General features: G+C 43.1%; 1 protein-coding gene across 1 annotated transcript in view; it reads right to left on the bottom strand.

Moving 5' to 3' along the window:
* Window positions 1–2,027: 2,027 nt before the first annotated feature.
* LOC124028461 (von Willebrand factor C domain-containing protein 2-like) overlaps window positions 2,028–25,476 on the bottom strand; it is a 40,640-nt gene continuing 17,191 nt past the window's right edge. Inside the window, exons 3-4 of the mRNA XM_046340533.1 lie at window positions 14,974–15,103; window positions 2,028–2,603 (exon numbers count right to left, since the gene is read on the bottom strand). Coding sequence (XP_046196489.1) covers window positions 2,452–2,603; window positions 14,974–15,103 — 282 coding nt within the window. The 3' untranslated portion in view covers window positions 2,028–2,451. The remainder of the gene's footprint in view (window positions 2,604–14,973; window positions 15,104–25,476) is intronic.

Genomic DNA, 25,476 nt, shown 5'->3' with positions numbered 1-25,476 from the left:
AAGCAATGCATTAAATCAAGCTAAGTTATAACACTGGCCATACTGTGGGGTGCTGTAGCGGAGCTATGCAGATATATGGAGGAGGCTAGAAAAAAGAAAATCTATTGTGTAATCTATAAGGGAGGGGAGGGGAGGAGAGGAGCTGTGTATCTCAGTGAGAGCTTTATTGGCTTAAGTGCTTCTTCTTGGGGTGCAGTGGATCAACATTTTTTAAGCTGAAAATGAATTGTGAAAGCTGTAGGTATGGGCCTAGAGGATGAAAGGGTATGCGTACAAGTGTGTGTGTGCCCGCACATGCTTATGTGTAGGCACATGCATACGTGTTCACCTGTGTGTTTGTTTGCTTATGCAGATATCCCCTTTGTCTCTCTCTGAGTTCTTGCTGAGTGTACTTGGTGCTTGCAGACGGCAGCCAGGTGGCGTAGTGTTGAGCGCAGAGAGGCCCGGACAGATGATTTATCACAGAATACCCTTTGCTTAATGGAAATTAAAGCAGGCCACTGCTTGGCTCGCTAATTTCTTAGATAACAAGTTCAAGCTGTTCACACTGAGGACAATTTTTGTTGGTTTGGGCTATGGGGAAAAACAACAAAGGGAATTAAGCCAAGAGGAATGGCCCCGGTAGTGTATGAATGCTGGAGCATATGTATTTTTTACCCCCTCTGTTATGGGTTACATGGCTTCTAACTTAAGTAGTTGTTTCAACTACTAAAATAAGTAAAGTTGGTTCCTTTTTCTACTGTTTCCAGTAACTTATCACTTACTAATGTATCGGTTGGCTATACAGTACCAGTCAAAGGTTTTCTACATTGTAGAATAATAGTGAAGACATCAAAACTATGAAAAAACACGTGGAATCTTGCTGTAACCAAAAAAAAAGTGTTTAAAAAATCCAAATATATTTTATACTTGAGATTATTCAAAGTAGCCTCCCTTGGCGTCGATGACAACTTTGCACACTCTTGGTAATTCTCTCAACCAGCTTCATGAGGTAGTCACCTGGAATGCATTTCAATTAACAGGTGTGCCTTGTTAAAAGTCCATTTGTGGAATTAATTTCCTAGACCAAGTCCTTATTATGGCCAGAATACTGTAGCTCAAATAAGCAAAGAGAAACGACAGTCCGTCATTACTTTAAGACATGAAAGCCAGTCAATCTGGAAAATTTCAAGAACTTTAAAAGTTTCTTCAAGTGCCGTCGCAAAAACCATCAAGCGCTATGATGAAACTGCCTGTCATGAGGACTGCGAAAGGAAGACCCAGTTACCTCTGCAGGCTTTGTAAGGGATATTTGACCAAGAAGGAGAGTGAGAGAGTGCTGCATCAGATGACCTGGCCTCCACCCAATTGAGATGGTTGGGGATGAGTTGGACTGCAGAGTGAAGGAAAAGCAATAAACAAGTGCTCAGCATATATGGGAACTTCTTCAAGAAAATCATTCCAGGTGAGAGCTGGTTGAGAGAATGCCAAAAGTGTTTAAAATGTCATAAAGGCAAAGGGTGTCTACTTTGAATAATCTGAAATCTAAAATCAATGTAGATTAGTTTAACACTTTTTAAATTTCTACATGAGTCCATGTGTTATTTCATAGTTTTTTTACAATGTAGAAAATAATCCAAATAAAGAAAAATCCTTGAATGAGTAGATGTGTCCAAACTTTTGACAGGTACTGTATATTAGATAAAACTGGCCTCCAATCTCTCCATGCAGAGAAGAGCACCTCAAAGACAGTCTCATCAAACATATTGTGTGTAGTAAAAACAGTAACTGAGGGGGATCTGTTTGTGGCCATGCATCTTTTGTCAGTCCAGATGAGTGTAACTAACAGCACATCCGAATGCTGATATTATATGTCAATAATTAATTTCATTGACCCCAACACCAGAAGTGAACTCTTGCTATTGACTCATAGAAGGATTGTGCATTTAGTGGGAAGCCAACAGCGGTGAGTGATATGTTTTTGTGACCATTGTAATTCCCATAGCGAAGCGGTGTGGTGAAGACATCTCAGAGAGAGAGAGAGCTACAGTAAGCAGATGACAGAACACATCTGACCATGTTTAACAGTGCTAATGGTTTGGTGGAAATTACTTCATGAAATATATAAACATGTTTATAAGCAGCATAAGCAGTAAGTAGTTATCAGAAAATATAAATAGTCACACAGTCAAAACAGAAGACAAAAAAACAGTCTCAAGAAAAGTTCCTCCTGCTCTCTCCGCTCCTCTGTGGTTAAAGTTGTGGTAGTGGTGGTGTGTAGGTACGGAGTACGAGAGCTTTTCATTTCAGCTTGTTATGCAGTCTCCTAGTCAATGTTGCCAAGGAATTGTGCTCCTCTCCTGTCCATCCTATCAATCATACAAGATGAGCGTTTTGTTTGTTTGTTTGCCTTTGCAGCAGGCAGGACCGCTCCCTTGCTGCACGTCACCGACACCGTCCCCGCCGGGGTTTCTATGACAACGTCTGGCCATTGAGGCACTCCCGGCGCAGGCACTGTGCTGGCTTCCACCAGTCCCCATTGTGACAGCGGCAAATGGTGCAGTCATCTACCTTCACTTCAATACCGGCTGGGATGATCGTCGTTCCGGCAAAGCAATTTGGACCTGCCTCATGGGAGCAGAGGAAGAGAGAAAGACAGAAGGAAGAGAGACGGAAGGGAAGGAGGGAGGGGAGAGAAAAGGAGAAATGAGTGTGGTGGTTGTTTTCTCGGGAGGTTCTGTAAGAAGAGGATGGCAGAGTGATGCCTGCTTGGGGAGTTTTGAAGTCAGGACAGACACACAGATCCTTTCACGGGCATGCACAGATGGGCTTGTTTTTGCAACATTAAAGCGCTCTTCTTAGCCTGGCTCTCCCTCGACATAGAATGCATTGCATTTCAATGTGCCGCAAGCAGAGAGAAGGAGAGAAGAGGAAGGAGAGGGCTTGACAGCACAGAGAGGGTTGAAATACAAACCCCCCTAAAATGCACACATGTACACATGTACTCCTGCACACACAAAAACAAATGCACACCAACACACAGAGAGAGAGAAAGTCACTCCTTGATTCCTAGTCTGCATGGAAAGGCCTCCTCAGCCTCTGTGGAAAGTTTATTTGGTCGATCATTGCGCTAGCAACGCGCAAGATAGTGGGTTTGATTCCCATGACCACCCATATGTGAAATGCACACAGGACAGTAAGTCGCTTTGAATAATGTATTACATTATCTTCCTACAAGACTTAACAATGAATGTTTCTCAGCATGCACGTGAGATTTGGTTCTGGGTGCTGAGATTAGGAAAGCCTAGTAGCCTATTTAATTTATTTGGAAAAGATAATCATGTCCAGATTGTGTCCCTGCTCCCTGGCTGCATATGATCTTGATTCAAAGGTAATGTAAAGTAAGTAGCTAGCCTTGTCTGAACTGGAATGGCCCATAGGGCAGGAGCCTATCTCCTGTTTCTGAAGTGTGATGTAGCTTGCTGTACATGTACATGTCCTGGACAGGACACAAGTCTATTGCATGGCCTAAATTATACTTCAGTAAAAAGTCAAAGTAAATGCTCTACATCAAACAGGCAAAGCATCAATATAGGATCAATATTGAATCCTATTACTCCGGCTCTGACGCTTGTAGGATGTGGCAGGGTTTGCAAACTATCACAAATTACAAAGGGAAAACCAGCCACGAGCTTTCCAGTGATGTAAGCCTACCAAACAAGATAAATACCTTCTATGCTCCCTTCGAGTCTAGCAACATTGAACTATGCATGAGAGCATCAGTTGTTCTGGACGACTGTGTGATCACGCTCTCCATAGCCGATGTGAGTAAGACCTTTTTAACTAGGTTAACATTCACAAGGCGAATTACCATAAAGCGTACTGAGAGCATACGTTGACCAGCTGGTAAGTGTCTATACTGACATTTTCAACCTGTCCCTGACCCAGTCTGTAATACCTAAATGTTTCAAGCAGACCACCATAGTCCCTGTGCCTACAAATGCCAAGGTAACCTGTCTAACTGACTACCGCCTCGTAGCACTAATATCTGTAGCCATGAAATGCTTTGAAAGGTTGATCATGGCTCACGTCAACACCATCATCAGACACCCTGGACCCACTCCAATTTGCATACCGCCCCAAAATATTCACAGATGACGCAATCTATATTGCAATCTACTCTGCCCTTTCCCACCTAGACAAAAGGAACACCTATGTGAGAATGCTGTTCATTGACTACAGCTCAGCGTTCAACACCATTGTGCCCTCCAAGCTCATCACTAAACTAATGACCCTGGGATTAAACACCTCCCTCTCACTGGATCCTGGACTTGGTGACGGTCCATCCCCAGGTGATGAGAGTAGGCAACAACACATCTTCCATGCTGACCCTCAACATACAGTAGGGTCCCCTTAGTGGTGCGTGCTTAGTCCCCTCCTGTACTCCCTGTTCACCCACGATTGCGCGGCCATGCACGACTCCAACAAGATCATTAAGTTTGCTAATGACACAACGGTGGTAGGACTGATCACCGACGATGATTAGACAGCCTACAGCAGGGGTGTCAAACTCATTCCACGGAGGGTCTAGTGTCTGCATGTTTTTGCTTTTCTCTTTCAATTAAGCCCTCGACAACCAGCTGAGGGGAATTCCTTACTAATTAGTGACCTTAATTAATCAATTATGTACAAAAACCCGCAGACACTTGGCACTCCGTGGAACGAGTTTGACACCTGTAGCCCTCCGTGGAATGAGTTTGACACCTGCCAGGTCAGAGACCAGTGTGGTACCAAGAACACAACCCCTCCCTCAATGTCAGCAAGACAAAGGAGCTGATTGTGGATTACAGGAAACGCGGGCCGAGCATGCCCCAATCAACATCGACAGGGAACAGGTGGAGATCTTGTCCACATCACTAAGGAACTATCATGGTTCACACACATCAGCACGTCGTGAAAAGGGCATGACAATGCCTCTTCCCCCTCAGGAGGCTGAAAAGATTTGGCATGGGCCCTCAGATCCTCAAAAGGTTCTTCAGCTGCACCATTGAGAGCATCTTGACTGACTGCATCACTGCTTGGTTATTTTTACACTTTCTAAAAATGTTCCTCTCTGGATTGTTGGGAAGGGCCCGTAAGTAAGCACTTCACTGTTAGTCTACACCTGGTGTTTATGAAGCATTTCACTGTTAGTCTACACCTGGTGTTTATGAAGCATTTCACTGTTAGTCTACACCTGGTGTTTATGAAGCATTTCACTGTTAGTCTACACCTGGTGTTTATGAAGCATTTCACTGTTAGTATACACCTGGTGTTTATGAAGCGTTTCACTGTTAGTCTACACCTGGTGTTTATGAAGCATGTGACAAATAACATTTGATTAATATTAAGAAAACCAGACGGCATGATTTTCTTGTTTATTTTATTTACTGACTGACAGGGTCCGACTCCAACACTCAGACATAATTTACAAACACAGCACTTGCGTTTAGTAAGTGCTTCAGATCAGAGGCATTAGGGATGACAACATGGTTGTAAAGTTCTGTATTTATTTTCTTAGTCAACCTTGTGTTCTGTTTCGCTGTGTTCTTGTACGTAGCCCTGTCTTTCATTTATGTTCATTGATTTCTCCTGTGTTAGTTACTCACCTGGTCTCATCTGCTCCTTATTTAGTTCAGTTCATTTTGACTCTACCAAACCTTTTCCTCGCTCATTTGTGAGAACCAGTTACAGCCTTCAGTCCTAGTTTTGATTCACCTGCCTGTTTGCCTACCTGTGTATGACCACTGCCTGCCTGTGACCACGATTCCTGCCTTCTAAGAAGGTGAAATTAACACCTGCCGCGCTCTGCGCATGAATCTACACCTTTTTCTCCCTGAGTATTCATTACAGCGGTATATTAATAGATGTTTGAATTGGACCATAATTATGTCCTGCCTGAGCATTCCACGTGTAACTTTTTGGCGTCAGGGAAAATGTATGGGAGTGAAAGTACATAATTTCTTTAGGATTGTAGTCAGAATTAAATAGGGAATAGCGTGCCATTTCAGACGCATATTTAACTCACCCTTGTCTGTTTAACCCACATAGGGGAATATCATGTCAGGAATAATCATATGTAAAAACATCTCTAACTATAGTAATAATAGACCACTAGCTACACCTCATAATAATAAGACACTGCCCACATCCCCACAGCAGAATCTAAAATATGCAATCACTATCAGTTTTCTTTCTGATTTTATTGCATTAAAATAGCTTGTCTCAAGGCCTACTGTAAGCAGTCCTCAATGATCTGCAGTACTGTCTCTTACTCCTCTTCCTCAAGGTATACTACTGACTCCATCCAGGAGTTTAGTGTTTTAACAGACACCCAGGCATTTGGAAACACCCCTCACCTGCTCTGGAACAAACTTCAGTTTCCGGATTTCTTGCTAATAGCTGAGTGAACACACTAGCAGTGTAGCAGTGCAAGACTGCTCTGAACCAAATAGATCTAATGGCATCAAGTATACCTTATAATAAATCAAACACTATCTAGCCTAGCACTACCTCCTTCCGGCACCTTGGGCTACCCATACCCCTCTCTTCCGTGCCCAGGTCGATTCTCCTCTCGTAGTCTACTAAGATATGATAAAAGCCCATGAATCAACCTGTACCTCAATGGAGAAATCGTGAGTGGCCTGATGCCAAGTCCTAATTCTCATTGATCCACCACCCACCTTCAGTACAGCTTCAGTACATCTGGCACAAGTCATAGACAAACTGGCCAGAGGTTGATAAGAAAAGTGGGCATCAAGCAGCCCTGCCAAGTGTGGGTGTTTACGATGGGAAGTCACATCAGGAGAAAGGCACAATACGGGTCCCAAATGGCACCCTATTCCATTTGCAGTGCAGTCCCTTTTCTCCCCAATTTCGATCTTGTCTCATCACTGCAACTCCCCAACAGGCTCGGGAGGCGAAGGTGGAGTCATGCGTCCTCCGAAACATGACCCGCCAAACCGCTCTTCTTAACACCCGCCCACTTAACCGAGACGCCAGCCACTCCAATGTGTTCGGAGGAAACACCATTCAACTGACGACTGAGACATGCGTCCTCCAGAACATGACCCGCCAAACCGCACTTCTTAACACCCGCCCTCTTAACCGAGACGCCAGCCACTCCAATGTGTCGGAGAAAACACCATTCAACTTCGACCGAGTCATGCGTCCTCCGGAACATGAACCTCCAAAACGCACTTCTTAACACCCGCCCGCTTAACCGAGACGCCAGCCACTCCAATGTGTCGGAGAAAACACCATTCAACTGACGACCGAGTCATGCGTCCTCCGGAACATGACCCGCCAAACCGCACTTCTTAACACCAGCCCGCTTAACCGAGACGCCAGCCACTCCAATGTGTCGGAGAAAACACCATTCAACTGCCACAAGGATTCGCTAGAGCAAAGCCCTCCCTGGCCAAACCGCCACCTAACCCGCACTACACTGGGCCAATTGTGCGACACCCTATGGGGCTCCCAATAACAGCACTGTAAAGAGAATACGGTGCCATTTGTGATGCAGTTACATGCAAGGACTGTCACGCCTTGGTCATTGTATTTTGTGTTTTTGTTTTATGTTTGGGTAGGCCAGGGTGTGACATGGGTTTATATGTTGTTTTCGTATTGAGGTTTGTATTATTTGGGATCGCGGCTGATTAGGGGTGTGGTATAGGCTTGGCTGCCTGTGGCGATTCCTAATCAGAGTCAGGTGATTCTCGTTGTCTTGGATTGGGAACCATATTTAGGCAGCCTTAGTTTCACTTTGTATTTCGTGGGTGATTGTTCCTGTCTTTGTGTAGTGTTCACCAGATAGGTTGTAATAGGTTTCTCGTTCCGTTTGTTGTTTTTGTATTTAGTTATTTCATGTATCGTCACATTTCATTCATTAAAGTCATGAGTGACCAACACGCTGCATTTCGGTCCGACTCTCTTCCTTCAACAGACGAACGCCGTTACAGAATCACCCACCACTCACGGACCGAGCAGTGTGTAAACTGGCTGCGCTAGCGACAGCTTCAGCAGCGAAAGGAGGACGTTATGGACGGTAGAGGCATGGAGTATACGACGTGGGAAGAAATCGACAGGTGGGCAGCCGACCCAGAGTGAGTGCAGGCGCCCGCCTGGGATTCGCTGCAGCAATGCGAAGAGGGCTTTAGGCGAATGGAGTCAATAAAAAAGAGAAGGCGGCGCAGAGCGAAAACCGAAAGTCACCCCAAAAAATGTATTGGGGGGGCTCAGGGAGAGTATGGCTGAGTCAGGAGATAGACCTGAGCCAACTCTCCTTGTTTATCGTGAGGAGCCAAGGAGGAGACCAGAACCAGAGCCAGTGTTAGAGGTGAGCGAAGCAGAGACTGTGAAGGAGTTAATGGGGAAAGTGGAGTGGAGAGTAATGAGGGAGTTGCTAGCTTGGTGCTATAGATACAATATTCGTCCGACGGATCGTGTCGGGATTTGATAGCACCTGAGTTAGCGCTCTATACTCAACCTGAGGTGCGTGTTAGTCGGCTGGTGAAGTTGGTGCCAGCCTCACGCACCAGGCCTCCTGTGCACATCCCTAGCCTTGCACGTCCTGTGCCTACACTGCTCTCAAGATCTCCAGTACGCCTTCACGGTCTAGCCCATCCTGTGCCACCTCCACACTCCAGTCCTCCGGTGGCAGCTCCCCGCACCAGGCTTCCTGAGCGTGTCCTCAATCCACTACCACCAGTTCCAGCACCACGCACCAGGCCATCAGTGCGCCTCGCATGTTCAGCGCAGCCAGCGCTTTTCTCCTCTCCTGCGCTGCCGGAGTCTCCCGCCTGTTTAGCGCAGCCAGAGCCTTTCTCTTCTCCTGCGCTGCCGGAGTCTCCCGTCTGCCCAGCGCCGCCAGTGCTCCCAGTCTGCCCAGCGCCGCCAGTGCTCCCAGTCTGCCCAGCGCCGCCAGTCTGCCCAGCACCGCCAGTGCTCCCAGTCTGCCCAGTGCCGCCAGTGCCGCCAGCGCAGCCAGTGCCGCCAGTCTGCCCAGCGCCGCCAGTCTGCCCAGCGCCGCCAGTCTGCCCAGCGCCGCCAGTCTGCCAGGATCTGCCAGAAGTGCCAGTCAGCCAGGATCTGCCAGTCTGCAGAGAGCTGTCAGCCTGCATGGAGCAGTCAGAGCTGTCAGTCTGCATGAAGCAGCCAGAGCTATCAGTCTGTACGAAGCAGCCAGAGCTGTCAGTCTGCATAGAGCAGCTAGATCCGCCAGTCAGCCAGTCTCTTCCAGATCTGCCAGACAACCAATCTCTTCCAGATCTGCCAGACAACCAGTCTCTTCCAGATCTGCCAGACAACCAGTCTCTTCCAGATCTGCCAGTCAACCAGTCTCTTCCAGATCTGAAAGTCAACCAGAATCTTCCAGATCTGCTAGTCAACCTGAATCTTCCAGTTCCGCCAGCCAGCCAGGATTTACTGGAGCCTACTACCTGCCTGAGCTTCATCTCAGTACTGGGCTTCATCTCAGTACTGGGCTTCCCCTCAGTCCCGAGCTGCCCCTCTGTCCCGAGCTGCCCCTCTGTCCCGAGCTGCCCCTCTGTCCCGAGCTGCCCCTCTGTCCCGAGCTGCCCCTCAGTCCAGTGGGGATCTGGGTGAGGACTATTAGGCCATGGTCGGCGGAGAGGGTGGATTATCCTAGGAAGCGAAGGGGTGGAACAAGGACATTAATGGAGTGGGGTCCACGTCCCGAGCCGGAACCGCCACCATGGACAGACGCCCACCCGGACCCTCCCTATGCTTTTGAGGTGCGTCCGGGAGTCCGCACTTTAGGGGGGAGGTTCTGTCACGCCTTGGTCATTGTATTTTGTGTTTTTGTTATATGTTTGGGTAGGCCAGGGTGTGACATGGGTTTATATGTTGTTTTCGTATTGGGGTTTGTATTATTTGGGATCGCGGCTGATTAGGGGTGTGGTATAGGCTTGGCTGCCTGAGGCGATTCCTAATCAGAGTCAGGTGATTCTCGTTGTCTTGTATTGGGAACCGTATTTAGGCAGCCTTAGTTTCGCTTTGTATTTCGTGGGTGATTGTTCCTGTCTTTGTGTAGTGTTCACCAGATAGGCTGTAATAGGTTTCTCGTTCCGTTTGTTGTTTTTGTATTTAGTTATTTCATGTATCGTCACATTTCATTCATTAATGTCATGAGTAACCAACACGCTGCATTTCGGTCCGACTCTCTTCCTTCAACAGACGAACGCCGTTACAAGGACACAGTATCCACTGTCTGTCACCACTGCCTGTCACTACTGCCTGTCACTGCAGAAGATGGAAAAGACAAGGCTCTGAGACATTGGGACATTGCTCCATTCAAAGCCAGTGCTTGTCTGTTACTACTGTCAACAGGGATACATGCTACCTGTTTCTCTGTGTTGTCACATGACTGTCTATCAGGAATACAGTGACTGACAGGTCAGATGAAAAGGAATAGATAGACGCTGAAAAGACAAGTTCCCATGTGTATTTTCCCTGCAAAACTGTAAAATAACTTTATGTAAGCTACATTTACTTGTGAATAATTTAAATGTATTTTACATAAAGTAAATTCATATTTAAATCAAATTCATAAGTTAATTTATATCCCTTTAGGATAGAGCTAGGTTGTTACATTTGCATAGTCCTTAGGGATCCTCAGCTTAATTTGCCTAAGGAAACCTTGAAGAAAGCCTGATGAAGCCCTCTGCAAGTCAGAGTACTTTAGTCAAAGTATGTGTATCTGCTGATGCTATGTGAGCGTCCCATATGTCACCCGATGGGCCCTGCAATGTTAGCCGTTTTTTGTCATTTTAGTAGTAATTTACTGTATTAATCAACAGTAGGATACTGTGTAAACTGAATATAGTTTATATATTTATTTTACAGTACACCGTAATTTCAACAGTAAAACACTGAAATGCAGAGTAAAATAACCTAAATGTGTTTTACTGTATTAATTATGGTGCATTTTGAGAAAATGGTGTGGGCGGGGAAAGAGTCTCTGACTCATTACCATATTTTAAGGTATGGCTTGTAAGGTATGGCTTGAGTGAGAATGCTGTACCTCCACAGAATACAGTAATATAAGCTACTCCAATGGTGCAACAGTCTACGGCTAAATCACCCCGGGTACATTCCCGGGCTGTGACATTGGTCGGCCTTGGCCGTGAGAGATATTGAATGGTTCACAATTGGCCCAGCACCGTCTGGGTTAGGGGAGGGTTTAGCTTGTGGGGCTTTACTTGGCTCATTGTGCTTGAATGACCCCTTGTGGGCCGGGTGCCTGATGGACTGATGATTGTTACATGTTATTATAACAGATGCAATTTGGGGGGGTGGGGGGGGTGTAATTATTTGATTTGATTAATGTAAGCTGAATTGATTATTTATTGTTTGAATTGTTTATTATTTTTGGAATTGAACAAAATTTGTTTAGAAATTTTAGCATGTATTGAACTTTGGAATAGCCATTTACATTTACATTACATTTAAGTCATTTAGCAGACGCTCTTATCCAGAGCGACTTACAAATTGGTGCATTCACCTTATGACATCCAGTGGAACAGCCACTTTACAATAGTGCATCTAAATCTTTTAAGGGGGGGAGGGGGGGGGTGAGAAGGATTACTTTATCCTATCCTAGGTATTCCTTCAGGTGTCTCCGCATTTAAATGGACCTTTAATGGTTACATGACTAGCCATGTGCTTTTGATCTGTTTCTGTCAGTTTAGAAGCCTTTGTTAAGGCCTAAAGTGCAACTGATATAAAACACCTAGTATTTACATTTATGCTGTAATATGTAAATACATAGAGCCAACCTGTATGGTATAATCCCTTGTAATTACAGTAAAATACTGTAGAAATAATTTTCTTACAGTTTAATAGTCACTTTTACTGTGTTTAATTTCTCTGGCATCAAATTACCTTGAATATCTCAGTATTGGCACTATCCAGATATGGTCAGAGCTACACTACCATTCAAAAGTTTTGGGTCACTTAGAAATATCATTGTTTTTTGCTCATTAAAATAACATCAAATGGATCAGAAATACAGTGTAGATATTGTTAATGTTGTAAATGACTATTGTAGCTGGAAACAGCAGATTTTTTTATGGAATATCTACATAGGCGTACAGAGGCCCGTTAATAGCATCCATCACTCCTGTGTTCCAATGGCACGTTTTAAGTTGATAATTTTCAAAGGCTAATTGATCGTTAGAAAACACTTTTGAAATTACGTCAGCACAGCTGAAAACTGTGGTGCTGATTAATTAAGCCATAAAACTGGCCTTCTTTAGACTAGTTGAGTATCTGGAGCATCAGCATTTGTGGGCTTGATTACAGGCTCAAATTGGCTAGAAACCAAGAATTTCCTTCTGAAACTCGTCCATCTATTCTTGTTCTGAGAAATGAAAGCTATTCCATGCGAGAAATTGCCAAGAAACTGAAGATCTCATGCAACGCTGTGTACTACTCCCTTCACAGAACAGAGCAAACTGGCGCTAACCAGAATAGAAAGAGGGGTGGGAGGTCCCGGTGCACAACTGAGCAAGAGAACAAGTACATTAGTGTCTAGTTTGAGAAACAGACGCCTCACAAGTCCTCAACTGGCAGCTTCATTAAATAGTACCCGCAAAAACCAGTCTCAGTTGAGAGTTGCCTATCAACCAGAGGCAACTCTGGGATGCTGGCCTTCTAGTCAGTTGCAAAGAAAGAGCACACACAAAATCAAACGCACACGTGCACACACACACACACACACACACACACTCTCTCTCTCTCTCGCTCTCTCTCTCGCTCTACAACAGAGATGAATCTTGCCAGAGCTGGCTTTGGTTCCCTATGGGGCTGGAGATGGCAGGCAGGCTCCCTGAAATGCCACCACCACGAGGGTGTCACTGTATCCTGTCTGTGTGGATTAGTGCTTCCTCCAGCTGCAGGCCCAATATGTGTGTGCGTGCACGCCTGCGGAAGTGTGTGTCTGTGTGTACAAGCATCTTCCTTGTACACCTTACAGCTCCAGTACCCTCTTTCAGAGAGCTTAGCCTATATAGGACAAACTGCGCTACAAACGAAGATACAGTCATTTTAGTGAAAATAGGAATTTGATTGAAGTCTAAATTGGGACATTTATTTATTCTTTATTCCTTATATATACTGCTATACTGCTATGAGCCATATCCCAAGTGGATGCTCTTGTCCTTTTCCTTAAGCATGCACTGAAATGTCCTTTTCTGTCTCTTGCATGTGAGAAGCCCTTCATTAGTTTGTTCTTCATTGTTTACGTGGAGCTAGTTTAATCAACAGTCAGTTTAGTGCCTTTTGCATTTTCCATTGAGAGAGTTAGCCTATACAACGGCAAAATCATCATCATGACGTCTGACCTGCAAGACGATGCCCGCATAGTGGCTATTTGGCTCAGGTATGGATGCCCTGAGCTACAAGGCAAATTCTTCAGTGTAAATGTTTTAATCTATTAAACACTGAAAATGTTGAGTCTGTGGACCAATATATACACATGAACCATATTAAATTAACACAGGACTTAGTAGAGTTACCACCCATGACTGTATTTGTTAGTGACAGAGACAATGTTGTTGCATTCCCCCATTTTCCGTTATATGTTATAATTAAAATGTTTTATTATTTAACACAATACCATTAGTGATGGGGAAACTGAGCTTCCTGAAGCATTGATGTTTCCTAGCCAATTGCATCGAAAATAGGTTCATTACTTGACGCTTTGATCAACACAGTGTACATTGGTAGCCCCTGCTGGTCAAAATAATCTAGAGCTGCCAAATTATTATAGACAATGTCCCACACCCCATATCACGTTTGCAGTGTAGCCTTTTTGTTTCCTACCAAACCAATCAGATGGTTGTTTCACAAAACAAAGCTTCAGACGTCATTGATCATATGCTTCTGATAAAGTGATACAGACATAGACACACTGCTTAGCGATCTCGACACATGCCTTGGAGTTCCTGTATCAAACGTAACATCACTAAATATCATACATATTTCATTAAGCTCCAGTTTCAACTGTTCTGCCTTATTATTATTTGACCATGCTGGTCATTTATGAACATTTGAACATCTTGGTCATGTTCTGTTATAATCTCTACCCGGCACAGCCAGAAGAGGACTGGCCACCCCACATAGCCCGGTTCCTCTCTAGGTTTCTTCCTAGGTTTTGGCCTTTCTAGGGAGTTTTTCCTAGCCACCGTGCTTTTACACCTGCATTGTTTGTTGTTTGGGGTTTTAGGCTGGGTTTCTGTACAGCACTTTGAGATATCAGCTGATGTACGAAGGGCTATATAAATACATTTGATTTGATTTGATTAAGCCTTGATTTGAGGGCCTAGTTTTACACAAATACATGGGCCTGAGACTCATACACATTTGCAGTGTTAATGCTGCTTAGTGTGTTGTATTTAATTAAAGCAGTTTGTTGTGTCCTCATTAGCGCTCGGGCAACCCTCCCAAAGTAACAATTTAATATACAGTAAAACATAAAAGATGCACGTCCTCAATTAAAGAGACTGAAGACTCGAATCATGAAAATATAGACGTAGAGAAAGAGAATCTTTTGGTTGGTTTCGATGTGATAAAAGTGTAATTATTTTGTAGTGGGTTTGTGGGTTGAGGTTCAAACAGTTACGTTTCAAGTTTATTTGTGTAACGAATTTGTAATGACTACTTTAGAAATGTAACTTTCCAGTGTGCTCACAATAAAATAAATCACAAGATCAGCAAGAAATATACAAACATACTAGCCTGGTTAACCAGACAAAATAGCTATGTTCATCATTCTGTTTTGTGAAACAATGGTGAGCACAGCGTCAGTCTGGCTTCCCAGGGTACATGTACACAACAACCAGCAATGCAATCGTAAGGTTGATATACATAAAGTATTTCAGTAAAACCTATGTGCGTGCGTGTCAGAAACACACGACAGTAAAGTGACCTTACCGTTTTTACAGACGGGACAGCACTGTTCTGGCTCATAGACTGGGTTGACACACTCTGGGACGGCACAGTCAGAGACCACACAGTGCACCTCGTTATTTGGTTCACAGCGACACCACTCACAAGGCGAAGGCTGGAGGGAGAGAGGGGGAGAGAGAAAATGGAGAGAGAGAGAGAGAGAGAGAGTGAGGGAGAAAACGAGACCGAGGGGAGGGAGGGAGAAAGTGGGGCAGATAGAGGGGGGAAGATTTTAATTGCATTTGTATACCAATCATATAACTATTGTAACAACATGGTGGCAAGATTACTGTTAATATCAAGTTATAAGCCTTGAAAAAATACAAGGGTTAATTTGACTGAACATTTAAAAGATCAACTCATGGTCACAGTAGGATGTCTGCACACTCTTAGAAAAAAAGGTTCCAAAAGAGTTCTTTGGCTGTCCCCATAGGATAATCTTTATTGGTTCTGTCAGGACCCGGTTACGAACCCGGGTCTCCGGAGTGAGAAACAGTCACTTAACCAACTGAGCCACGAATAGTCGGCAGAACCCAGAAGATGAGGCAGACACAGCAGGACTTGAGACGGTGTATTTAATGAAGTAAAAAGTGAAGTTCTTCAGGAAAACATGTAACTCCACAACCTCAAAAGGAATTCCACAAGAACAAAGGTAATCCTCGAGGTCAAAAAAGGTAAATCCACAAGGTGGAAGGTATAGCACAAAAAGCCTCAAAAGATACTCAAAAACAAAAAAACAAGAACAAAAAACAGAATTCCACAAGAGAGTCCACCGGGCTCAACAAGAGTTCACAGAGTACTAGGGCTGGGTGCTAACATACAAACACAGAGCAAAGAACTGAGGAAAACAAAGGGTTTAAATACAATCAGGGGAAACGAGGCACAGGTGCAAATAATAATGGGGATCAAGGGAAAACAAAAGGTCAAAAGGCACAATGGGGGCATCTAGTGACCAAAAACCGAAACAACCCTGGCCAAATCCTGACAGGTTCCACTTAGAAACCTTTGGGGTTTGAGGTCGAACCCCATGTAGAAAGGGTTCTACATTGAATCCAAAAAGGTTATATCTGAAACCAAAGGGTTCTGCTATGGAGACAGCTGAAGAACCCTTTTATGTTCTAGATAACACATTTTTTCTAAGTGTGTTGGGTTACTCTTTACAACACATTAGGAAATCCACTGAAACTTCACTTGTAAACTGACAACTATGATATGATTTAGCAGTGTTCCTAAGCAACAGTGCTTAGCCTACTCATCCTTGGGGGCCATGCTGGAAACAGAGTGATTGAATTGGAACATCTCAATCACGCCACATCAACCTGGGTATGTTTCCGTCTGTCCCTCTACCTACTGAGATCCAACTGGTACCTAATGTCATGGGCAGGTCTCCTATTGGAAAAAAGTTACTGTATGTCCATGGGACTTAGAGTAAGTCCAAGGTAAAATAAAAGAGAAAAAGGTCTGTCTGTAGCAAAAGGTAAATATTAAGCTCACGTAAAGAATATACTGCGTGGGAGAACTCAACCCTATTGAAACAGAATGAACTCCAACAGTTGTCATGCCATGTCTGCATAAGCAGAAACCTTTAGTTTACCCACTGACCACATTTCCATTATAGTTTGTACACTCTTTAAAAAAAGGGTTTATTTTGCTGTCCCCATAGGAAAACCCTTTTTGGTTCCAGGTAGAACCCCCTGTGGAAAGGATTCTAAAAGGAATCCAAAAGGATTCTACCTGGAACCAAAAGGGTTCAACCGGCAACCAAAAAGGATTATTCAAAGTGTAATCCTATGGGGACCGCTAAAGAACCCTTTAAGGTTCTAGATAGCACTTATTTTTCCTAAGAGTGTACTACATGCCTTTTGTAGTATACAATGTATGCCATCATGTTGTAAGCTACAGTGAAAGCAAGTCACTGCCTCTAGAGAATGACAAAACCACTATTTTTCATTTTCACATTCACCCACTGCAAAGGGTATCCTTTTAGCAATGTTAAAAGTCCCTGCAGCCCCAATGGCCTTTTCTCTGCCCCAACTTAACAATGTCACCCTATTTCCTATATAGTCTTCTACTTTTGACCAGAGGCATATGGGCCCCGGTCAAAAATAATGCACTATAAAGTGAGTGGGGAGCCATTTGCGACAAAGCCAGAGAGATGTTGACTCGTACATTTGGAGCAGTGCCTCCGCCTAGCTGGTGTGTGTGTGTGTGTGTGTGTGTGTGTGTGTGTGTGTGTGTGTGTGTGTGTGTGTGTGTGTGTGTGTGTGTGTGTGTGTGTGTGTGTGTGTGTGTGTGTGTGTGTGTGTGTGTGTGTGTGTGTGTGTGTGTGTGTGTGTGTGTGTGTGTGTGTGTGTGTGTGTGTGTGTGTGTGTGTGTGTGTGTCAATAGGGTGATGAGAGACAGAGGAGAAGCCTGAGCCCTCTCAGTAGCCAAGGTGTTTAAACTTTGTACATAGGTAATTGCCAGACTGAGACAGATCCCCTGTCTATGCCTTAAATAACACTGTTTGGCCTCAGAGCCAAGGGCTCTTATCCATGGAAACGCTCCCTAATTGTACTGAGCTCAATGGTAAACAAGAACAAACAAACAAGTTTGTGCCTGAGGGTGAAATGGCAGTCTTTTCGACTGAAACTGCATGACTTTTACTTTTAAGCCTCACAGTTTGTGATACAGTTGAAGTTGGAAGTTTACATACACTTAGGTTGGAGTCATTAAAACTCGTTTTTCAACCACTCCACAAATGTCTTGTTAACAAACTATAGTTTTGGCAAGTTGGTTAGGACATCTACTTTGTGCATGACACAAGTCATTTTTCCAACAATTGCTTACAGACGGATTATTTCACTAATAATTCACTGTATCACAATTCCAGTGGGTCAGAAGTTTACATACACTAAGGTGACTGTGCCTTTAAACAGCTTGGAAAATTCCAGAAAATTATGTCATGGCTTTAGAAGCTTCTGACATAATTTGAGTCAATTTGAGGTGCACCTGTGGATGTATTTCAAGGCCTACCTTCATACTCAGTGCCTCTTTGCTTGACATGGGAAAATCAAAAGAAATCAGCCAAGACCTCAGAAAAACAATTGTAGACCTCCACAAGTCTGGTTCATCCTTGGGAGCAATTTCCAAATGCCTGAAGGTACCACGTTCATCTGTACAAACAATTGTACGCAAGTATAAACACCATGGGACCACGCAGCCGTCATAACGCTCAGGAAAGAGACACATTCTGTCTCCTAGAGATGGACATACTTTGGTGTGAAAAGTGCAAATCAATCCCAGAACAACAGCAAAGGACCTTGTGAAGATGCTGGAGGAAACGGGTACAAAATTATCTATATCCACAGCTCAGCAAGGAAGAAGCCACTGCTCCAAAACCGCCATAAAAAAAAGCCAGACTACGGTTTGCAACTGCACATGGGGACAAAGATCGTACTTTTTGGAGAAATGTCCTCTGGTCTGATGAAACAAAAATAGAACTGTTTGGCCATAATGACCATCATTATGTTTGGAGGAGAAAGGGGGATGCTTGCAAGCCGAAGAACACCATCCCAACCGTGAAGCACAGGGGTGGCAGCATCATGTTGAGGGGGTGCTTTGCTGCAGGAGTGACTGGTGCTCTTCACAAAATAGATGGCCTTATGAGGAAGGAAAGTTACGTGGATATATTGATACAATATCTCAAAACATCAGTCAGGAAGTTACAGCTTGGTCGCAAATGGATCTTCTAAATGAACAATGACCCCAAGCATACTTTCAAAGTTGTGGCAAAATGGCTTAATTAAGGACAACAAGGTCAAGGTATTGGAGTGACCATCACAAAACCCTGACCTCAATCCCATAATTACACCAGCTCTGTCAGGAGGAATGGGCCAGAATTCACCCAACTTGTTGTGGGAAGCTTGTGGAAGGCTACCCGAAACGTTTGACCCAAGATAACAATTTAAAGGCAATGCTACCAAATACTAATTGAGTATATGTAAACTTCTGACCCAATGGGAATGTGATAAAGGAAATAAAAGCTAACATTTCATATTCTTAAAATAAAGTGGTGATCCTAACTGATATAAGACGGAATTTTTAAATGTTGGGAATTGTGAAAAATGGAGTTTAAATGTATTTAACTAAGGTGTACGTAAACTTCCATCTTCAACTGTACATACTCAGAAAAAAAGGGTTAAAAGCGGGTTCTTTGTAAGTCAAAGGGTTCTACCTAGAACGTTAACATCTTAAGAACTATTTTTGGAAGAAAGGGTTATTTGATTATTCTTTGGAAGGCAAGAAGGATTCTTTGGAAGGCAAGAAGGGTTCTACATAGAACCATATATAATATTTCCTAGCATGTCTGTTATTTTGCATGTGCATTATTTGTTTGATTCATTTTATGCAACACAAAAATAAAGATCATATAGTTTTCTAAACTAATCCAATCTATTGGATGTATTGCACCCGTTACTGAGATGGTTGTTCCAGTTTGGATGACTGACAGTCTCAGTATTCAAGTTGCCTTACTCTGCCAGTCAGTCTGAATGCAGGTGATTAACAAATGCCACTTGTTGGATATCCTAACTCTGGCTGGATTCCAATAGGAGTTACACGTCACTTTGTAAGCCAGCATGTGACTTGCAGGCTTGATGTAACCTGTAAAACAGGAGATTCTTAACACTGTATTAGGGTATAATTAGTGATAGTGAAACAAAGCTTGATGAAGCATTGTGGTTTTCCAATAGTCTTGAAAACAGGTTCATGACTCGAGGCATTGATTAAAACAGTGTACATTAGTGGCACCTGCTGGTAAAAATAATTTACAGCTGCCAAATTATTATAGATGACGTCCCACACCCCGTATCTTGTGCGCAACAGCCTTTTTGTCTTCTACCAATTACAAACCAATCAGGTGGTTGTTCGATGAAACTAAACTTCAGACATCATTGATCACATGCTTCTGATAAAGTGATACAGGCATGAGCACACTGCTTTGAAGTATACTGCATAGAGATTTTGATGCATGCCTCAGAGCTCCAGTATCAAACATCACTAGACATAACTAGGCCCCCAATGAAATGCCTTATCATATATGTAATTTATTGTCATAAATAATTTTAAAAAACACTTTATTATACACAGACTGGCAGTAACAATTTTATGAAGGCATTTAAAGGTCTATGGAATCGTTATAAAACTGCAGCTCTGGGATAATGGTCTTATTGAACCTTTAGTAAAAGTGAACTGTCAGACAACTCAAGCATCCTCAGCTTGTAACTAGTAACATGCAATTTCATGATACAGACTTTCATGAAACCTGTCATTTTCAGAGCTTCCTCTGTTTTTCAGACAACACAAAACTCCTCAAACTCGATCCCCGGGACCACCCATACGTAGAATGTATGCACACATGACTGTAAGTCGCTTTGGATAAAAGCGTCTGCTAAATGGCATATATTATTATTATTATTATTATATCTACTTGATATCAATCTATCTAATTTACATATTTTCCTGCAACTGATCATCCAACATACCTGTAACTTTCTCTATCCCTTTTCCTTTGGAATATTTTTTACCAGCACTCAATTGTCATTAAAATACCTTAATTAGTAAGAGACCTTGAACAAATATTTTCAGCACTAGATTACTGCCTCCAGTTTTCTTGTAGATGTAAATGGATGGATATATCTCGCTGAATTTACTTGATCTGGTGCCACTGCCAAATCTATGGGGAAGGTAATGAAGTTAAAACACTGACAAGCCTTTACTGCACTCTATATTTACCATCATATAACAAACATTTGCTTCTTCATGGCATAGATAGAAAATGAAACAAAATAAGAAATTGCACACTACTCATCGAGGGATACATTAGATATGGATGGTTGAATTCAACTGAAGCTATTATTTATTTCCTTTGTATAAGTTGTGTTACGTTCCTACGGTACATGTTCATGTGCTGTCACAGTGTCTCTTACAAAGACTGTCAGATTAATTTATTTGACATGATCACCGGAATAATGACATATTTCTCTGTAATCATGACAAGAAAAACATGTTGAATGCAATTTCTTGACTGGATGCATTGTTATACATTTGATACATCTGAAATTAAAGTATATTTAAAATGAACGGGAAGTATCCACTGTATAATGTACTTCCTGCATATCAATAATACATTGCAGTCAAGTGCATGCGTCCATCAATGTATTTACTGTAACAGTGCTAGAGTGCTTTGAATGCAACCTTTTGTGTGAGATTTACCGTTCGGTGAAGTGGATTAATCATGCCACGGCCTGTAAGTACGACAGTAACACACAAAAAAAAGAAAAACACCAAGACCATGTTTTGCCATGCCGAGGGGTGTGTTAGTGAGTTTGTGGATCAAACTATATGGTGATTTGTGAGCCCATTCAGGTTCTAACGTTATTCTAAGTTACGTCAAAACAACATCTTATATTACCAGAATGTAGGAGAGGTAGAGTGGAGTGTAGATGGGAGATGAAGGGATGGAAGAGGAGAGGTGGAGTGGAAATGGGAGATGAAGGATTTGGAGAGGAGAGGTGGATTGGAGATGGGAGATGAAGGGATGGGAGAGGTGGAGTGGAGTGTAGATGGGAGATGAAGGGATGGAAGAGGGGAGGTGGAGATGGGAGATTAAGGAATGAGAGAGGAGAGATGGAGATGGGAGATGAAGGAATGGGAGAGGAGAGGTGGAGATGGGAGTTGGATGGGAGATGTGAGGTAGAGATGAAATATGGGAGATGAAGGAATCGGAGAGGAGAGGTGGATATGGGAAAGGAAAGTTGGAGATGGGAGATGAAGGTATGGGAGAGGGGAGGTGGATGGGAGAGATGAAAGATGGGAGATGAAGGAATGGGAGAGGAGAGTTGGAGATGGGAGATGAAGGGATGGGAGAGGAGAGGTAGAGATGGGAGATAAAGGGATAGGAGAGGTAGAGATGGGAGAGGAGAGGTAGAGATGGGAGATGAAGGGATGGGAGAGGAGAGGTAGAGATGGGAGATGAAGGGATGGGAGAGGAGAGGTAGAGATGGGAGATGAAGGGATGGGAGAGGAGAGGAGAGGTAGAGATGGGAGATGAAGGGATGGGGGGGGTATAAGGGGTATCCAAAGTCAGATAAAGACACAAGGCAATCTTTTTTAGCTTTCATTTACCTCACTCAGTTGACTCATTTAACGTAAGTTATGCGGGGAACTTTCTCAAACAAGTTCAACGCTCCAGTTATCTCTGACCTACTTGTTTGCTTCTCTTAATCAGCTTTTCAAATTAAAACAATGCTTTTTTCTTCAGGCAAATTGGATAGGAAAATCAATTTGAGCAACTCATTTTAGATGCTTTTCATAGGTTTCCTTTCATAGGTGTCAGTGCTGAAGAGCACAGTAACTAATTAGTGTAGGATGTGCAGTGTGGGCGGTGAAGTTTTTTTGTGTGTGTATGCACACGTGTGTGTAAAAGTGTGTGTTCTGTCCTCCATTCTATCATTTTCTGCTGTGCAAAGGGTGATATATTGGTTCATTACTTTGTAAATTGGTTTTCCTGTAATATTTGTGATTGTGATCTTGAAAGGCATTGCATTTTGTTGCAGAACTTTTACTGCAGTCAGACACTACTCTTGTGAGCTTGATCAGTGTTTAAAAAGCTGCTGCAATGTCAGACTGGGCAGTTGAGAGAGCTGAGAGTTATAAAACCCTCAGCATTTAACCTTAACCTTGACATTTTGTCCAAAAGTGTCATTCGTAAATAACTGCATTTTATTTAGAAACTTCCACTGCAGTCACTTCTGTTATGATTCTGATGAGTGCTTTACTATTCAGTAGATTCAGAGCTGGATCTCTTGGGTTCCCGTGTTATTAAACTGTGTCCAATCTGCCTCTTGTAACAATGTGGGTAATAGAGCTCGCCAGCTTGTATTCCTAAAAAACGGAAATGAGTCCCCTCTGGCTTGTTCAGCCATCCCTATGGGAAAAATAGTGGGGAAAGAATAGGGTTTTGGGATAAACGGCAAAAATATGGTCTGAGGTTAACACAAGTTTAGGAGATCAAATACGTTTTGTTCTATGAGATGATATCAGTCATTTAACATTAAGAATAAAGCCTCGATGTGCTTTTTTTATTACATAAATGCTTAGAAATTCACGAGAAGTGATGTTAGCTGATGAGTTGTACCCACCCCCACCCTTTTGCCCTCAGAACAGCCTCAATCCATTGGGTCATGGACTCTACAAGGTGACAAAAGCATTGCACAGGGATGCTGGCCCATGTTGACTCCAATGCTTTCCCATAGTTGTGTCAAGATGGCTGGATGTCATTTTGGTGATGGTCCATTCTTGATACAGACGGAAAATTGTTGAGCGTCAAAAACCCAACAGCGTTGCAGTCCTTGACACAAACCGGCCCGCCTGTCCCCTACTAACATACCCCATTCAAAGGCACATAAATCTTGTGTCTTGCCCATTCACCCTCTTTAACCTGTCTCGTTTAACCTGCCTCCCTTTTATCGACATGGATTGAAGTGGATTTAACACTTTACATCAATAAGGGATCATAGCTTTCACCTGGATTTAGCTGGTCAGTCTATGTCATGGAAAGAGCAGGTGTTCATAATGTTTTTTACACATTTAAGAGGATTAACGTTATGTAAAAACAAAATAAATCAGTGTAGCTTGTAAGATTACAGTTGCTTTTTGTGTCATTTTTGAATGGATGGGGACCCAACAACAAATGTCTTTAAGGTCCTTCTCAGCCCATCTCTCACCCCTCTTCCCTAGAGATCTCAGTCAGGAGCACGGATGGGATGGGGATTGATTGGATTTCAGCCCTACAGCCTGTCAAGTCCTGTTCTTCTCACCTGGGACATAGATATAGAACAGTTGTTTTATATCTGTGGCCTGGGATCTGAACTCACCCTATATTTCCTGGTTCTTGATTGGAGCTGCGCTGCAGAGGCTGGGGGTAGGACCGGGGGTAGGACCGGGGGTAGTACGGGCGCGACGGCGGGCGGACTGGTCCCTTCCTCGTCGGACGGGGAACCCTGTAGGTGAAACACCTACCGAGGTTGAGTGGCACAACTCTCTCATACTGTCTTATATACATACTGTATACTATCTCTCTAGCTTATAAATATACTGTATATATATATATCTGTGTTATATTCTACATTACATGCATCTGAAATGAAACTGTACTTAGTGTGCTATAGTACTGAATACAACACAGCAGCAAAGACCCACCCATAGTTATGTGATTTGATTTCTACAGACTAACTCACAAATATGACTGTTTTTCTATGGAACTACTATTGTTTTCACTCTACCGTCCCCATCACCAAACCACATAACTGTCCATCAGGCTAAGAAAGTAGCTCCACATCAACTACATTACATCCATATTAAAAATGGACCACTGCCCAATAGAGACTGACTCAGCATTCTGTGGAAGGAAAGATTCACTTTCTGATGAATGAGGTCTTTAAGGCTGGATCATATTTCTTAACAGATTACAGGGCATCGTCCGTGATCAATCAATGCTTAGAGAGTCCTTACTTATCAAAGGGTTTTATTACTGACAAGGTATCTACAGATGTAGTATCTTAATTTGAGCCAGTTTTCTCCAGCAGGAAAATAATACAGCAACCGTAAATGTGGATTATTATGTGGATTATTATTAATGGACATTTTTTGTAGGAGTTGATACATTTTACGTTAGGGCAAATTAAGTATGACATTTTAAAGTTGAAATGACAAACTTTAAAAGCCTTTTTAAACCTTGAATACACTACAAGTTTACATTTCCTGCTGTGCAGGGAAATTCTCATTAACAAAATAGTGATCAAATGAAGATCCTACATCTATACAGAATGTAACCCTGAGACACTTGCTCAAAAGATTGATCACATTCCCTATTCCATGATCAGTGAATTAGTTACTATGAGATACAAAATGTTGGACAAGGTGGTGATATAGTCTGATCTGTGAGATTAAAACTTCAGTGTTTCTCTCTTGGCTTGTGATTAGGAGAAATAGAATACCCTTTTCACATCCTGGCTCCTATACATCCTTCCTACATTGTCCTTTCCAGCACGGTTCCAGCAAATATGTTAAATGCCTAACCAAGCCAGTGCATCATGGCTCAGCTCGGCCTGGCCCTTGGCACAGTAGTGTGAATCAACCTTCAGAGATATCTCCAACCTTACAGAGATGAAACCTGCCTTGTTGGTCTTAAATACACTGCTTGTGTTCCAAAACCCCAGTGTTTCTCTCATGGTCCCTATGTCTGCATGCCTCTTTGTTTAGAAGAGATATCAGAGAGATCTCCAACCTTAAAGAGATCGAACCTGCCTTGTGGGTCTTAAAGATATAGATCTCTGTTGGACTCCTTCCCCGCCTGCTGTGTTCAGTAAATGCGGAGCTATGCATAAAGAGCCAGGACGACGGCCAAGGAAATGCCACCGCAGCCCACGCCAAAGGTTAACCAGC

This window comes from Oncorhynchus gorbuscha, linkage group LG01 (genome assembly GCF_021184085.1).
Source record: "Oncorhynchus gorbuscha isolate QuinsamMale2020 ecotype Even-year linkage group LG01, OgorEven_v1.0, whole genome shotgun sequence".
NCBI classification, from domain to species: domain Eukaryota; kingdom Metazoa; phylum Chordata; class Actinopteri; order Salmoniformes; family Salmonidae; genus Oncorhynchus; species Oncorhynchus gorbuscha.
The sequence above is the reverse complement of the archived record's forward strand: the minus strand, read 5'-3'. Positions and strand labels throughout refer to the sequence as shown.